At 40.3% G+C, this 16,556-nt stretch overlaps 1 protein-coding gene across 1 annotated transcript; it reads left to right on the top strand.

The window, feature by feature from the left end:
* The first annotated feature begins 2,890 nt into the window (after nt 1–2,890).
* Nucleotides 2,891–13,731, top strand: LOC140314610 (myelin protein zero-like protein 3). The gene is made up of 6 exons (XM_072392917.1): nt 2,891–3,122; nt 5,376–5,542; nt 9,482–9,695; nt 10,495–10,651; nt 12,796–12,865; nt 13,085–13,731. Exons 1-6 carry the CDS (start codon nt 3,053–3,055, stop codon nt 13,166–13,168), a joined length of 762 nt encoding a protein of 253 aa, XP_072249018.1. The 5' UTR covers nt 2,891–3,052; the 3' UTR covers nt 13,169–13,731.
* The last annotated feature ends 2,825 nt before the right edge of the window (nt 13,732–16,556 follow it).

The raw sequence follows: 16,556 nt of genomic DNA, 5'->3' as shown, positions 1-16,556 counted from the left end.
TCATCACTTGCGAAACAGCTCAGTAGTTTCAGTAATATATTTAATCACCTCCTAGGGAAGGAGGCAGTGTTTGGCTTAGACTTAGTTGTCCTAAAATCCACAATCATCAGATTTTTGGTTCATGTTCAAGATGACTTGATTGCGTTCACAATTTTTTTTGGAATCCAGTTGGATACAAAACTCGATCGCATGGTTGCTTCATCAGAGGCTAATGCATGTGGCAGGCCAATTTATGAAATTACAATGCCATGGGTGGTGTCATCTTTTGCTCAGCTTAAACACTAATCTGCTGTGTCATGGAGCCTGCATTCCAGACCCTCCCTAAATATACTGAACAGAAATTAAATGAAAATGAAAACCGGTTTAACTGTAACCGGTTTAAATTGACAAGTCTGTATAGCATAGTTGTTAGTTTTTTAACGTGATTTAGAAAAACATTCTCTAATACATGTGTTTACTTTTAACTTTAGCTGCAGTCATCACTGTTGCTGCCTCTCCAAACTTCCCCACGTCCTCCTGATGATTAAAGGGAACATGTGGTTGAAGAGGCTGATGGTTGTGTGTACCTCTTTGTTTTACTCTACAGCGGAGGAACTTAACTTAACTCCTGGGAGAAATGTACTTACCAAGTTGTTGTTCATGACTCACTAAATGTCTAACCCTTCTCTAACACAATGTGTTCATTATTGCAACACACATAAAACATTTATTCAAGGACCACGGTAACATGGGTTTTGTTGAAAAGGGAATGAATGGAAACAAAGAAGAAAAAACTATTTTAGACCGCAATGAAAGTTTCTTACTTGTCCTTTTTTTTCTCTCCTTCTCATTTCTCTGCATTCCACACCTTAGAGATGGGTGGTACCTGGCACAGTAATGTGGAGTGATACTAAATTCCTCTGCACATGCAAACACAGAGACACAAAAACCTGGGCATGACAAATTGAACAAACGAGAGAAATGAAAGCTACCTCACTGGTTTGGGACATATCACTCAATGTTAAAGCTAAACTGCAACGTGGATTCATTATCTAGATACACACACCACACCAGTAATTAATGGATTAATTCAAAATGTGGAGAGTCAGCTTCATTCTCAGTGAGTTGAACAAAGAAAGATCTCCTAACCGTTGAGAGTACTGTATATTTGTGTTGCTCATGTGTATTGGTGAGTAGCAAATGCAGGTTTTCATCAACTTCTCAGTGCATTTAAAGTGATAAAAAGATTGTGAGACTCCCGTGTTTTTGAGTGGTGACATACACCGTCTGGCCCCAACAATCTGAAATCACCTTAATTATCCCCCACCAGTGTTGACAACAGAAGAACAGGCCTCTTGTGCAGAGACGCCAGAAAGCCAGTGAGTTCTCATTGTAACTTTCAGGATTTCAGCTGAAACTGAGACCAAGTTACTGTAACCACACAGAGAGCTCTTATATTCACACACACAATGTGATGGGATGTGTGCGTGTGGGAACCTGCCTTGGTAAGAGGCAAAAAACTGTACTCAAGCAGATTGTAAAGTATAGTTAAGAGAATATAGATATGTGGAAAGCAGGTGCGGCGGGCAGCCCTTGATAAGGTAAGTGCTGTAATCTAGCGTCAGCACAAAAAAGGATGTAGTATCCTTGTGCCGCTGATGGATCAGTTATGTTGTTAATAAATATATCAAATAAACTGTACTTGTCAGTGGCTGCAGGAGGAGGAAACATGTGACCTACAGGGGAAAAAAAAAACCTGCTGAGTCTCTATCCAAAAAAAAAAAATCTCTTCAATACACAAATCTTATTCTCTGTGCTTCTTAATGAAATTACTTTGATGGGTTTCTTTGTATATCCGATTTTAGTTAAACAATTCAAATGTGAAATATCAGATCTAAGTGTATAAACATAATATTTTAACAAGTTCACTGAATAGAATAACAGAGTGACAGAAAAAAAATCAGCTCTTTTTAGCTTGAGCTATTGCAGTCCACTGTGCAGTTTTGCATTGAAAAATGTCTCCATAGAAGCAGTCATTCTATCATAATTCTTCTAAATGTTTTAAAGGATGCTATTGTTACAGCATATATCCTTTTTGTTTCCTTATGCCTCATGAAATGATAGCAATCAATACAACTAAAGCATCAGTTCTACTGTCAGACAGAAGGAAATGCTCCAAGAAGACTTGATGAACAAATGCAACTGACAATCCAGACCAAATAAAGACATCAGCAAAACTTCAAAAGGCCTCTGCAGAAACGCGTAACGGAGAGATAAAGCATTACACCCCGGAGAAACTGAACTAACAAAAACTGGAAAAACAAATACCTTCTCCCATAAGACATAATTACATCAGTAAAGACAGGAGACTGGGGACAGGGAAAAGCGGAGTAATTTGTCAATTTAAAATTCCAAAGGGGTCCCAATAGAGCATCTGTGGTTGTATATAGGGGCTGGCATGGGAGATAAGGCCTCCAGACATGGAATTATATGAGGGCTTGAAAAGTAATCAGTCTGTCTCACAGCTAAATATAGGTTTATTTTAGATCCACAGCCTATTCCTGTTTTAGAAATGTATAAGGCAGAGGTCTCACTTCAATCATCAGTATTTTATCTGGGAAATAAATTAACAAAATTGAGAAATATTTGTCAATTAAGTGGGGTATGATCTCATCAATGTTTTAGCAAATAGTAAATTAACAGTTGCATGCTGTACTTCGTGGTGGCAGCTGACGCACCAGTAAAACAGAACTATGCGATTAACATTAACATAACAAGCTTAGCTGCCTCACTGTGAAATAAACAAAGCACTTTGGACTATCGGAATGTATAAAATTATTATTCACTGGTCCACTTCGCCGAAGTCCTACTCCTACTTCCGAATGCTCCACTTCCTGATACACCTGTTTGGCAGGTATGACAGTCAGTCTGCTGTTGCGACGGAGACACTGAGTCATGGAAGAATAGACTATGGACGGAATTTTACCAACAATTTGACGTAACTTGAAACTTTTTTTTTTTTTTAATATTTCTCAACCGTCACCAAAGTGAACTCGTCTTTATACATTTGATAATGCGTCGACTGGTCCCAGGACATACAGCTCTGAATGTCGTGTTGCTGCTGTATTTGTTCGGCTGTTTCGGTGAGTAAACATGGGCAGGAGCTCGGCTGTCACGTCGCAGAGTTTCAACAGAAGCAGTCTGCCCATTATTAACTTAAACTTTGCTCTGGTATGCATCTTCTTCAGCAACTTTAGCCGAGCCGTGTCGTACTTCTATTAAACGATACTTATGACGTATTATGTAACTCGTCCACAGCTTTTTCAGACACAAAAAGCGCCTAATTTTCAAAGCCACCTGTTTTAATGTCCAGGAGGGTAGGCCTGCCTCTTAAAAAAACCCACAACACTGTAAACCATACGAAACCAAACGCCATGTTTTATTTTGAGTCAGTAGACGAAAGTTTGAAAAGAGGTGCTAAAATAACCTGGAAAATATTAAATTGTATTAATGTACGTCATGTTGAAGTTGTTGTAAACTCCACTTCGAACGCTTTTTAAGCAACATCATGAAAGCTGTTGTGACAGCAGGAGGAGCTCAAACCGTGTCAGGCCTGAGCGAGAGGCCCGGCTTGGAGGGTTCAGAGCTGGTACACAATAAATAAGAACTTTTTTTTTTTTTTTTACCATGCACGTGACGAACATGGCTCCAAATTGCAGAGTTTCTCTCCACACAGGCGAGCTTTGTTTTTAAAGGAGACAAACAAGAAATGGGATACTAACACCAGGTGCTACCACAGGCTTACTCAGGGCGGACAGCATGAAACTCAATGTTTATGCAGGTGAACGCACAGATTTAGGGCAAAAAGCAAAGTGCCTGCAAGAGTGTGTATGAACAGATGCAGCCTGCAGCTAGTTGCATTGGTGCAATACAATAAAGAAGCCCTCACACTTAAGTAGCGTTTTCACAGTTAGTTCCATCCTGTTTTACCTTCACAAATGAGCAGTATTATAATGTTCAATGATATGACAACTCGCAGTGGGAAATCTTTAGCAGTGAGCACTTCTTTGTGTTTGTAATGGGAACAGTTTTAGTGCAAGGATTTTACTCGTAACTGAGTGTATTTTTAGGTCTAAACATTTCCTACACCACTGACAGACAGTGTTTTTCCCAGCAGGGTCTCACCGTGGCACAGGAGATTCAGCTAAATGCCCACAATCTCGGTGTCAATACGACAACCACTGAGCTGCCAAGTTTCCTATCCAACCATAAATTGCTAGATTGTCAGCATCGATCATGTCCTCGAGTTGAAGAGTGTTTCCACTTTCAAGGCTTCCCTGCTTGGTTCCACTTTTAGGGGGCGGTTAGTTTTGTCCGTGTTGTTGACTTGCTCATCCCGAGGTCTTTGGAGATGAATCAGGCGGATATTCACAGATCTCTTTTGTCCCTTCGGGATTAGATAAACTGTCCTTATCGTGGCTTTTGGAGCGTGATGAAACAGGTGGTGTTAGCCTAAAATTGGTTTTATCTGCTGATCGCTGGCCTCGTTTCGCTCTCCCTCAGTCCTTTGAGGAAAGTGGAATGGATAAGGATTCTGTCATTTGTTCACCAAAACAACAGTGTCAGTATTAGTTGAAGTGCAAATCTTTGCAGATCTCCATGAAAATGTTGTCTTAATGGCCACACGTGATAATAAGAATACCTTTTTTGTTCACTGGTAGCAGGGAAGAATTTCACTGGGCACCAGCAAACTCTGCAACATCGGTGATATTTTAGATTTGTGTTTTTCAGAAAAACCCTCAAACAGCTGTTTTGTAAAAGGAGCCGTTTAGGTTCAGTTTCTTTGTTCGTGGACACGGTTGAACAGCCTCCCATGTAGCATTAGTTGTGAACCGTGCAGGAGGAAATTCAGGGACTGAACTCCGCTTAGTCTCTGTCAAGTGCACAACAATAAAAACGCACCTGGAGGGGCACAGGGATGACTCTTCACCTGCAGCCGAAGGCCTTTGATGGACGGATGTGAAACAAGTCTGTCAAATTCAACACGAGGGGCAGGTGGGGAAACTCGTGTTGGAGTGTCATTCAGTGGTGTGTCTGCCAGGGAAACTGCTGTGTCGACACTCTCATGTCACCACAGTGTGAGCACATGTGTACATGCTATCTGTTTTTAATTTTTGTACTCAGTTTAAAGTAAGCAGCTATTGTCACTCACAATGTGTTCTCCTTTGTCTTCTTCTTTTTTTCTTCAATCCATTCCCTACTCAACTCATTACCATGTGAATCTCACATTTCCCATTTTGCTGCTTCTTCGCTCTTGACACTTCTAACGCTGCCACTTTCTCTTCTTTTTTTTTTTTTCTTCCTCCGGCTCCTCCTTTCTCATACTTCATCTCCAGCCCCCTCCCCGGTCGGCTCCATCACAGTGAGCACACCAGCAGAGCTCCATGCATCTAAAGGGGATAATATCACGTTGTCCTGCACATTTTCCTCCACGAGTAGGCCCACCAGTAAGATGAATGTTGACTGGTCTTACAGACCCCAGACCGGAGGTCCACCACAGGCAGTGAGTATATCAAAATGTCTGGGAGAACAAGTCTTCACTGCAAACACTGTTTCAGTTGTTGAAATGATATATTGTGTAAATGTTTATGATGATATATCTGAGCTGATGAGTCCATTCTTTCACCTACAGTAAAACACTCCACTTAACACATTAGTCGACTCATTCCTGGCTTTTACATTGACATAGATGATTATAAATGGTAAAGAGAACAAATAAACAAAGTTGCCATTTGAAAGCGTTCGGCTATATTTGGTTGTCTCATGGAGGTGTCAAAGCAAACCTCCATCATGACAATGAGGGTGGATGTAGTGTCCAATGATTATGATAATTAGGGCTGATTTTATAGAACTCCATGTTTGGAAACAGTACCACTACAATTTGGACACTGATGAATTAGTTTATTTAATTTTTTTTAGTTGGCTAGTGGCTAGTTCTCTCAGCCCAATATGAGATCTGACAATATTTTCTACGTCACACCAACCACAAACAATAAAAGAAACTAAATCCACCACCTATGGAGCGATATTTGTTTTTCTTCACAGAAATGGGTGACGTACTTTAGAGTAATCTGTCTTACCTGCAGTAAGCACTTTACCTTGTCACTATGCTTTCTGAATCGCAAATGTTCGTGTAGCAAGTTGATCCTCAATGCATTTAAAAACTATATATAATAGTTGAATAAGCAGTTGAAGAAGTGATGTGGTTTGAATATCCCCGGTGGAATGTTTGCTAGAGGTTCGAGCCGTTTTAACTGCTGAAAAATGTGCTTTTCTGGTGCTTTTCTCTGAACTGACAGTGCTCTGGCTGCTGTCTCCTACTGAGCACAGTCACATTCACAGTTGATTCGAGCCACAGTTACAGCTTGACCGCACATTTAACTGAACCACCGTGCTTGTCCAAGTATCACAAGTAACTGTCCCAACCGACAGAAACTGAAATAGCATATGAAAAATAGCTATTCAAAATATGTTAATATACACTTAATGCTTTACTATTATTACAAAAAGATGCAAAAAGTTTGACCTTTGGAGCTTGTGCGGAGAAATTAGGCCCGTTTGAGATACTATACTGACCTGTATACGTGCAGTTTAAAAGTCCGGTTTAGGTTGGATTTTAGATTACTTATAAGTACCTCACACAACCCAGCTTGGAAAAAAAATATCCCTTCAACCTTACTGATGCATATAATTAGTGTTATTTACACACACAAAGATGAAAAAATCTACTGTGAACATTTGATTCAGCTAGTTAGGACAAGCATCAGGTCTACTGTTGTTATTTCCTTTAGGTTTTAAAGTGGCTCTTCTACAGGCAAGTGGCTTGTTTGAATATTTGCTTTATTTGCATCCCTGGCCAGCACGAGTTGGCTTCTGAACCTGCCTGTGCACCTGCTGTGACAGGAGAAGATTTGTTAGCCCCACTGATGACGGAACGCCATCCAAGGTTTCCCCAGTAAACCCCAGCTGGTCGACCACCTTAATGCTCCTTCCTCCGCGATGTTACTGCGGTCTTGTTTGAAATCCGTTCGGATGTATCCACTCGAAGCCATAACTGCATTCAGACCATTCTTTGGATGGGTTTCACTCGCCAGTCCACTAAAAATGCACCACATAATTTAAGCAGTTCCATTGTACTTGAAGATAGCCATCCAATGCGGTTCTCTGTAATTGCATTCTGAGTGTGGGAATCCATAGTGTGGTAGCTGCAACTCTATGCGATCATTTCCTATAGGAGCACTCAGAGTTGAGTGGAGTCTAATGTTTTGTGGTTCTGCTGATATGGAGTGCTGTTGGTTAGGTCACTTAGTTGGAGTTGTCTGGTCTAAAAGAATGTTGGAGTCATATTGGATGGGCTTGCATGTGTGTGTCAGTCAGCACATTGCATAGTATTACCTTATAAAGCCACGCCAGTACCCACTTCTGCTCGAGCCCAACTGGCCTTTCCTCTTTACTGAACATCACTTTTCTGATACAACCCACAGATGGAACCGAGTCTGCAAGTTTCTAATTTCTTTTTTCTCAACCTTCATTTACTTTCCATCCAATTTAATTAGTAGCTTTGACTGCTTTATTGGCCCATGTGTCCCTGGCTGTATATCAAGCTGGGAGAGACCATGAATAAGCATGTGAAAACCTCTATCAGAAAATATCATTTTGCTGCCAAAGCTTTAGTGTCAATCTGAATTGCTGCAGTGCTTCAGTGGCTTGCATAATTCCCTCAGTCCTGATGAGAATTCATTTTGTAGATTGGAGACAAGAGGCTGAATGTTCAATCAAATATCTGTTGCAGATGATGATAATTGAAGGACTTGACAAATGAATTCTGCTGACAAAAGGTTTGTCAAGCCAGTAGCACATTGAGTCTAATATTTGTAGTGTAGGTGGTCCCAGCTGAAAACGGTATCCCATCCTTAGTCATGTTACAGTGCTTCTTGTGAATTTAAAAGGACCTTTGGGTCCAATGTTTGTTTCCAGTCTGAGCAGACTCTACTCTCTCATGTGGGCCGAGCTCTGCCAAGTCCTTAAATGATCAAGAATAACAGTGCACAGCGATGACTGGCTTTATCTGTGCCAGGCCTGCAACCCCTCTCTCAGAAAAATGCAGCTGGTAGACACTCAGTTGTAAAACTATAAAAATGCATCAGTGAGGCTGTGATTGTTCAGTGTTTGCTTTTGCTTTTATGATGCCACACACACTTATCTATTTTCAGACAGCACCTAGTGTTTAACATGTTGAAGGAAATAATGTTATAAACCTCGCACTATGCAAATATTGTTGATCTTTATTGAAATAAGTCATAAGTCAAAGAAGTACATGCCGTGCATTATATATGTGCATGCTAACAGAAAAGGAAATGCAGTATACAAGGCAAAAAACAGAGTTAATGCTATTCTTTCAATCATGAAAGTCGATATTTGGCATTACCACCTTTATTCTTTGATACAGTCTGAACCGTCTTGTCTTTTCTTCAAGGAATAGTTCTCCATGCTTCTTGAAGGACATTCCTTCAGCTCTTTTTTGGATGTTGGTTGCTTTTTGTTCTGCTCTCTGTCAAGACGATCCCACTGCTTCTGTATTGTTGAGGTATCTGAAGACACAAGCCTGAGTTAGGTGCCATTTTTATGCTCAAGTAATGCGTAAGTCAAGTGTTCAATAGTTTAACAAACCAAAATAGACCCGTGGAAATGGTCGGGTACAAGGACTGGACTGGAAATGAGTGTAAAAGCAGCAAATGTCTACTCTGAAAAACATTCAGAAAGCCTGGAGAACTATCGCTCAAGCTGACTAGATTCTCTTGGTCTTAATGTATATCCTATTTAGCCATTCAAGTAGTCTTGTAAGTACGACTTTAAACTACTTAATTCAGATGAGTGTACAGGGCTGACTCATCACTAACCACTGTTGATAATTGTTTATATTTGTTTACTTTTGCTTACATCCAAATCTGTGGTTAGTGGTGTGTTATAACACCTATTAAAACACAGATTCTACTCACTACTCTGCGTTTTTTTTTCGTGACAGTCGTCTCTTCTCCACCCACACATGCATAACACACTCATACTCTGGATGTCGTGTTCTGAGAGGTCTGGGTCAGTGTGACGTGGGAGGAAAGAAGTGATGGAGTTTGTCGCTGAAAGCGAAAACTGCCGCAGTAAATGTTTACCCCAGAGGTAGATTCTGTAGACATTTACAGATCTTTACACAAGTGTGAATGTGCTTTGCCTGCACCTCTGGAGTTTTATTTATACTTCCAAGGCTGAACACAGAGCTCTTGTCATTAATATCAGCGTTAGCATTTGTTTTGACTTCCTCCTTGCACCTCTTAAACACAAATATACAACCTTACTCAGGCCCCACTCCAATTGAACATGCCTGTTTTATACAAAAAATAAAAAAGTAATGTACATATATTTTTTCCTCTCTCCCCTTTCTTGTCAGTTTTTCCACTTCTCCTCTCAGGCGCTTCCTCCAACTAATGGACCTTTGGCCGGTCGAATTCGCTGGCAGGGAAGCCCAGCGCGTGGGACTGCCTCCATCTTGCTGATCAACGCCACTCTGACGGATAACGGAACCTACACGTGCTCAGTCAGAAACCCTCCTGACGTTCACGGGTCCCCGTCCTCACACACTGTTCTCACTGTCACACCCAAGGGTAAGATCGCTCGTGCCCACAGCGCTCAAATCTGGACGTTTTAGTTCGGGCACCATTTTCAGCTTTAAAAATGTTTATTCTTGTGTTTTAAAACTCTTCGAGGATTCGTTCTGACTTCACCTTAAGCATTCCACAAGCAGGCAAATCTTTTTGTAGATGGCAGGTTAATCTGAACATCTGCAGGCTGTTGTGTCGGCCTGACGTGATCTAAGGAGTTTGGCTCCTACTCATCAGGCTGTCTAAACTATGAGCTGTGTGTTGACAGCTGGGTGACACGACAGTCACTCATCAGTTTAAAGTTAACCAGTGATGCGTCGTAGACTTTAAGCTTGACACCACTCTCTTGTCAATCTTCTTGCACCTGACAGATTTTTTTCTTTTTGGGAGCAGTTGCCAGGCAACTAAGAAGTTAGTGGTCCTCCCAAAGAGAAGTCTTGCACACAGAGAACCCCTGTTATGGGGAATTGTTATTCTTTCTCTGTTTTTGTACATTTAAATAAAGAACACATGGTTATTTGGGGGGTGGAGAGATGTGCTTGTACATGGATTTTGTTGCCAAAAAGTGGGCAAACTATTTCTAACTGGCTGCTGGATCCAGATAAATATTTATGGAACAGATGTGAGAGTCATATCAGTTCTATCGACAACTAAGTAGATTTCTCAAAGAAAAACAGAGAGCTGCTGTATGCACTGCGTGTGCAGTATGTACAAAGTGTAGCTGCTATGGCGTCCTGTGCATGTGTGATCATAAATGCATTAATTTGTGCACGATGACCTTACATTCTCTCCCCCTCCTTAGCGCCCAGTCTTCGCTTCTCTGATGTTGCGGTCCTCCTTGCCTTCATCCTCCTTCCTTCGGGTGTCATCACCCTCATCCTGATTGGACGGATCCTCTGTCCAAAGAAAGAGCGTAACCAATCAAAGGCCTACAGGTCACCCATAGAGGTCACAGAGGGGTGAGTAGATTTATTCCACTAGTCACGGCTGTGGCTCTCATGGGGATAATGATGGTCGAGGTGGGCTTCAGTGGTTATAGATTCTGCTTCTGGATTGCTAATTTAATGAGGGTTAAACAAGAATTTAAGTTTGAGTTAAAGATTTGGCTTCGGGGGGGTGTGCAGACTGTAGGTACGTGCTTTAAATCGAGTCTGCAGTTGGCTGATCTACGGGTTAGTTTATAATGAAGCACTTCTACTCCCTGTGCTTCAAAGGCCCACCGGTGTTACAGTTTTCTCTTGACCGGCGTAATTCAGGAATGTAAATGTTACACAAGTAATTGCTTGTTACAAAAGCAGATGCTTAAAATGGCTGTGAGTCCCTTTAAGCTTTCCAATATTTGTTTCTAGTATTAAAGAATAGCCAATTTATTTGCTTAGACTCTTCTGTTGCATTCATATTTGTCTGATCTGAAGTACTATCAATATCGCTTTTTTGTTTAAAGTCTATTCTGTACTGATAAAAGGGAAAAAGCTTTGCATAGCAAAAATATTAGCTTATCTGAGCCTAAATGGTAACTTAAAATTGTCCATCTGACAATCATAGACAGTGAAAGATAAGATGGATGTAGCCGCCATAATCAGATAAACTGCTGATTTTTATGACGTCACCACTGTACTCACCCATCACGCAAAGTGGCTCGGTCTAATAATGCATTATTTCAAGTCTTTCTCTAGTTTAAACTCTCATCTCCTCTTCATGTAGTGTAGAGTTAGAAATGGAGACCTGGGCTCCATTAGCAAGAGTGGAGATCCTCCAAGCAAGCCTCATCAAACATTTCTCTTCCGAGGTGTCGACAGCACTCTACTGCCATTTTTATACCAAATGTGTGTGTAAGCAGGTTTTCCAGATGTCAGTTAAAAGCAATTGATTAAATACTTTCTTGTTACCAGTAGTAGTCGGTTTACCCGCTACAACATGCATAACGTAGCAGAAAAGTACTACTGCCTCCCAGGGGACATGCCTGTAACTATGACGACATGAAGGAATGGCCTTGCACTGTATTCTAATGCCTGTACTGAACAGCAGTTTCTAATAAGCACAACTCTCTGAGATAACTGGTGTAGTTTGTGTTCGACTGGATGTCAGTCTGATGCAGCGGGACGGAGAGTGAGCTGCCAACTGTTTTGCAGACAGTAAAATTGATCAATGTTGTCTCTTTTTGTTTGTGAGTTGTTCGCGTCAGAGATGGATGTTACCGTTAGCGAATGTGCGTTTTTGTTTTGTTTAGCTTTCAGCTGTACCATTAATTGGTAAGGGTTAGAAAAAGATCATGATTAGGACTAAAATACATTCTTTTTAAAATGCAACCTTCATTGGTGCCATTTTTTACAGTTCACATGACAATTTAAGGTTCTATATTCTACAAAGATAATTCTAGGTCATGAACAACTGTCGGAAGGTTAACTGATTGTCTTTTAATTAGTTGAAAATTGGTTTGATATTTAACTTCCTCATCTACATGTGGAGGTATCCTTCAGCGCGATGCTGAATCCAAAATTACCCTCGATGTGTTTCTCACTTCAATTTGGATAAAAGCGTCTTTTTATTGAATGCAATCTAATCAAATATATTTGGGGAGAGAGCAGTCTCAAAGATCTTCTGTTCTGGGCTTATCAGAGTTGTTTTTAACTGAAAGGTCAATGTGGACTGACTTGCTTTTGGAGCCAGCTGCAAGTTGCCATTCCAAGATCTGCAGTTTTTTAGCAATGGCTTCATTTTCCTTCTGCTCCAGTACTTGTTGCTTGATTTAAAAACTCATGAAAAAAAGACTAAAATGCTAATTATATAAATACAGATTTTTTTACCATTTGATAAAACTGGCCTTTCCTTGTTTCCTGTCTTTATGTCATGCTAAGCTAACTGCCTGCTGCTTCAGCTTCATACTGACTGGACTGAATGATAAGAACAAGTTCTCGATTGAATTTATGGCGTAAATCAATAAGTTTAAACAAATGGAGAGCCATTGAATGCCATTTAAATGTTATCTACATTCTCAAACACACATCTGTTTAAAACATGCTAATAACAACAACACAGACTTTTTCATAATGTACTTATTGTCATTATTAACAATCTGTGCTGTCTGTTGTGCATCCATCAGAGAGGAGTACGTCATCCACCCACAGGCTGCCAAAGTGCAGAGAGCCACATGCTGTGACTTTTGTCTGATGGTACAGTACACATTGTTACATATTAAGCATGCTTGCTTTCAAGCCATGAATAACTTAATATTCACCAGATATATTTCACATGATTAATTTTGCATGCCCTGCATTGACCTGAGGGTGTATAAATTATTGACAACTTTGTTCCTGTGCAGTTTTAAGGTGTTCATGTGTCTGTTTATCTGTAATTTCACTTCATCTGTTTTCTTTTCTGCTCTCTTCCAGGAGTCGGATGACGATGATGCCGAGTACTACGACCTTAAAAAGAGGCCTCCCACAGATGAAGGCTTTGTTGAATCTCAGTGCTAGAGAACCCCAGTGCTTTGGACATGCAACTGCAGCCTGTGGACTCACTGGTGTCTGATAGTGGGAGGTACAAAATGGAATTCCATACTGGATTTATATCTTCTTTGTCACAGTCCATCACTCAGTCATGTTGGTTATGGAGTTTAACTTTTGTAGAAAATGCTCCTGTGCTCTATTTGACGCTGTAAGATTTGCAAATATTGGGTTTATGTTTTGGTTTTTCTTGCAGACAAGCTCTTATAACTAAAACTGTGCACTATTTTTATTCAGTGTTGGTAAGATATTTTCTGTTTGCATAACAGCACCAAAGCTGGTTCTGTTTGATCAGGTCCAAGCCCGTACATGCAAACACAAGCAAGCAATAGAGCGCTGTATATAGTTTTTTTTTTCATTCTCATGATTTACACAATGTATTTCACTTTCTTATTGTAAAGGACGTGGATATCTTTTGCCTAATTTATTGCCTGTCTCAGAGTGACTGTATAAAATCTCTTTCTTGAGCTGTAGTGGAACATTTTTGTTATGTCCTTGAGATTAGGAGAGAAAATAAATGATTTAATTTTGAATATTTGCTGTGGTCACTTCTAATACGCTGCCTGTACAGCACACTTGACGTGTTTTCGGTCCTCTGTGTATTACTGTGCTGCGTCAGCAGTAACTGTGTGTGCCATCATACTACGTCAGTGTATTTTATGGGATGCCTGTGCTCAGCTGTTGTCTGTGGTATTTGTTGCCATTTCCAGTCATAGAGCAGGTTAAAGATTTTTCTGTTGATGAATTCCTCAGCAGCAGTTTTGCAAAAATACATTTTTGATGAGAGGATGGATATTGCTGTGAAAAAGATGCATAGATTTTTTTTATTTTTTTTTTATATATATAAGAAAAATAATATAAATGTTGGAAAAGTTGAAAGAGCAAGGATTTTTAATTTTTTTTCCTGTGCTCCCTTTTTGTTTGGTCTACTGCACTGTTTATGAATGGGGGGGGGGGCTCCTTCATCAATATTTTCAGAAATCCCTCAAAAGCTCAGGCCAGGTCAGTCTCTTGAAGAGTCCTCGTTTTGTCTAATTTGCACACAGTGTTTGTCAGTTAGCTCACTCATGCCCTCTAGGTTTTAATAATTCACACGCAGCTATGGTGAAACAATTATCATTCCTGCTACATCTGAACTACCATGGCAACAGCTTACTAGTGTCAGGAAGAAAAAAAATGGAAAGAAAGTACTCTGTGGATTGGATTTCAGGATAGACTAATCTATCTCTCTCTCACTAGAATCTAATGTTCTTGTCACCACAGGCTGAAAAGATGTACCAGCAGTATCATTACTGTCACTTAAACGGAGAGATTTACTCTTCCAGCTTCGAAGCTCAGAAAATCTGTTTTTTCCAAACTCTCAAGTTAATTTTAATGGTTTGTTTTATCAACCTGAAATCTGTTGTTTGGCTGTGAGGACCATGTAGATCCTCCCCAGTGGGATTGCTGCATATTTCCCTTATTTATCCTAAATGTTATTTATTTTTTTCCCTCAGTTGTCGGGTATTGTTAACTGTTTGAACAAATCTTCACAGTGAAATATGAAATTCTTCAGCACCCAGAGGAAGCCAGAACCAACAAGGATGGGTGAAGCCCAAACATAAACAAAGGAGGCTGGATCGAAGTTTAAAAACTTTCTACAATAGTCCCTATTGTAGGGATGTGACTGTGTCTCGTGATATTTCCAGAGCAAACAATACAAACAAAGGCAGGAAGCAGAATATGATACACACAGACCCCACGGGCCTGTTTTGTGCAAACGATTTACAGTTGGTGTTGCCCACAATAACTAAAGAGGTTAATGATGTATTCATATGTAACATTTTGGCTTTTTTTGGGGCGGGGGGTACAATTAGTTGCCTCTAAAATCTAAAGGCTAAATAGACCGAAAAGCACGAGTGCATTTAGCTTATTATTTATTAAATTTACATTAAAAAAGGTAAACAAAGGTTGAGATTGGACGAATGGATTGAATGAATGTCCAGATATTTCACTTTAAATGACAGGTTTTACTCTGCATCTGTGACTTTATGTTGGGATTTCTTTGGTTCCAGTTCGGATGAACCTGCTCTCTCTCTTATGGAAGGTATGCAACTCGTACTTAATCATGGTTGTCTTGACGGAAGAAAAATCCAGAAGTTTTGAGCACGTGCGATGTGTTGATGCATGGATGCAAAAACACTCGACCGCAGTGATGTCTGAGTCTACAGCCGAGTATTATGCGTTTTTAGGAGATTTGATTATATGTCAAATAGACTATGACACAACAAACCAACCAGACAAACAATACACAGGAATCGCATTAATCTGAGAGGTAACGAAGAGACCAAACCTGCAGCAGAAACTGAAAACCTGTCAGTCTTCCAGAGAGTTGAGACTGAATAGTTTCAAACTTGCCTTTCCTGTAATGTAATGTTCCCCAAAGTAAGCATTAAGTTCAGTGATTTGTTCTTGAGTTTTGACATTTACGTTGGCATCCTAGTGGAAATGAATTGATCATAATAGATATGGTCAATTAGGTGCAATTGGCTTTTGCCTAAATATCCCACCACAGCTTTCAAATGGCAGGTTACATGTGAATCTCTTCGCCTTTAGCGCACACAATGACCTTTCATACTGCAAATGAGGAGCTTCATCACAGTCAGTCTTAAAGGACAGCACTGCATCGTTAATGCACAACCCAGCAAACCGAATGTATTCAAACATCTGCAATTTGTGACATTTACTGTTAAACAAGCACTGGTCTCATATGTACAGGAGCCTAATTTAGTTTAGAACTTTAAAGTATTACTACAACAATAAAACTATTAGTCATGGAAAGTGCATAACTCCATACTGCACGGTATTCTGGAGCTTTAGTTAAAATAGATCACAAAAAGCAGGACAACTAACACATTCAAACAACCCGGCATCGGGAGATCATTTGTCAAAGTCTTGGGAGAAATTAAAATAAAGAAATATCCGCACATTGTGAACTAGTTATCAATTTTTTAGACTTGGCGTGAAACAATGAACAAATCGCAAACATTACTGTCGTTGGGGTAAGTGGCTGCCAAGTGAGAAGTGTTGCCAAAGCATATTTCTTGACTGTTTCTCAATACTGGCAGGACAGTGTGACATTATTGATTTCTGTGGTCAGGACAACAACAGATTCGGCTGCTCAGCGGAACAATCGAATAACTGGACACACATTAGCATACCAAGTGTTTCAGAGAAGGAGCAGCTTCTGCGGCCTGGGTTGGTTTCCAGTCTATTACTGCCCGATCTGTTGCAATGGCAGATGGATTGTTTTCAAAGGCCATCCCACACACTCTCACTTTGTTTCTACCGCTACCACGGCCCCGGCGCCAGCTTGATT

Source organism: Leuresthes tenuis, unplaced genomic scaffold, assembly GCF_036924035.1.
Source record: "Leuresthes tenuis unplaced genomic scaffold, fLeuTen1.0.hap1 SCAF_9, whole genome shotgun sequence".
NCBI classification, from domain to species: domain Eukaryota; kingdom Metazoa; phylum Chordata; class Actinopteri; order Atheriniformes; family Atherinopsidae; genus Leuresthes; species Leuresthes tenuis.
This window is presented reverse-complemented; position numbering and strand designations above follow the sequence as displayed.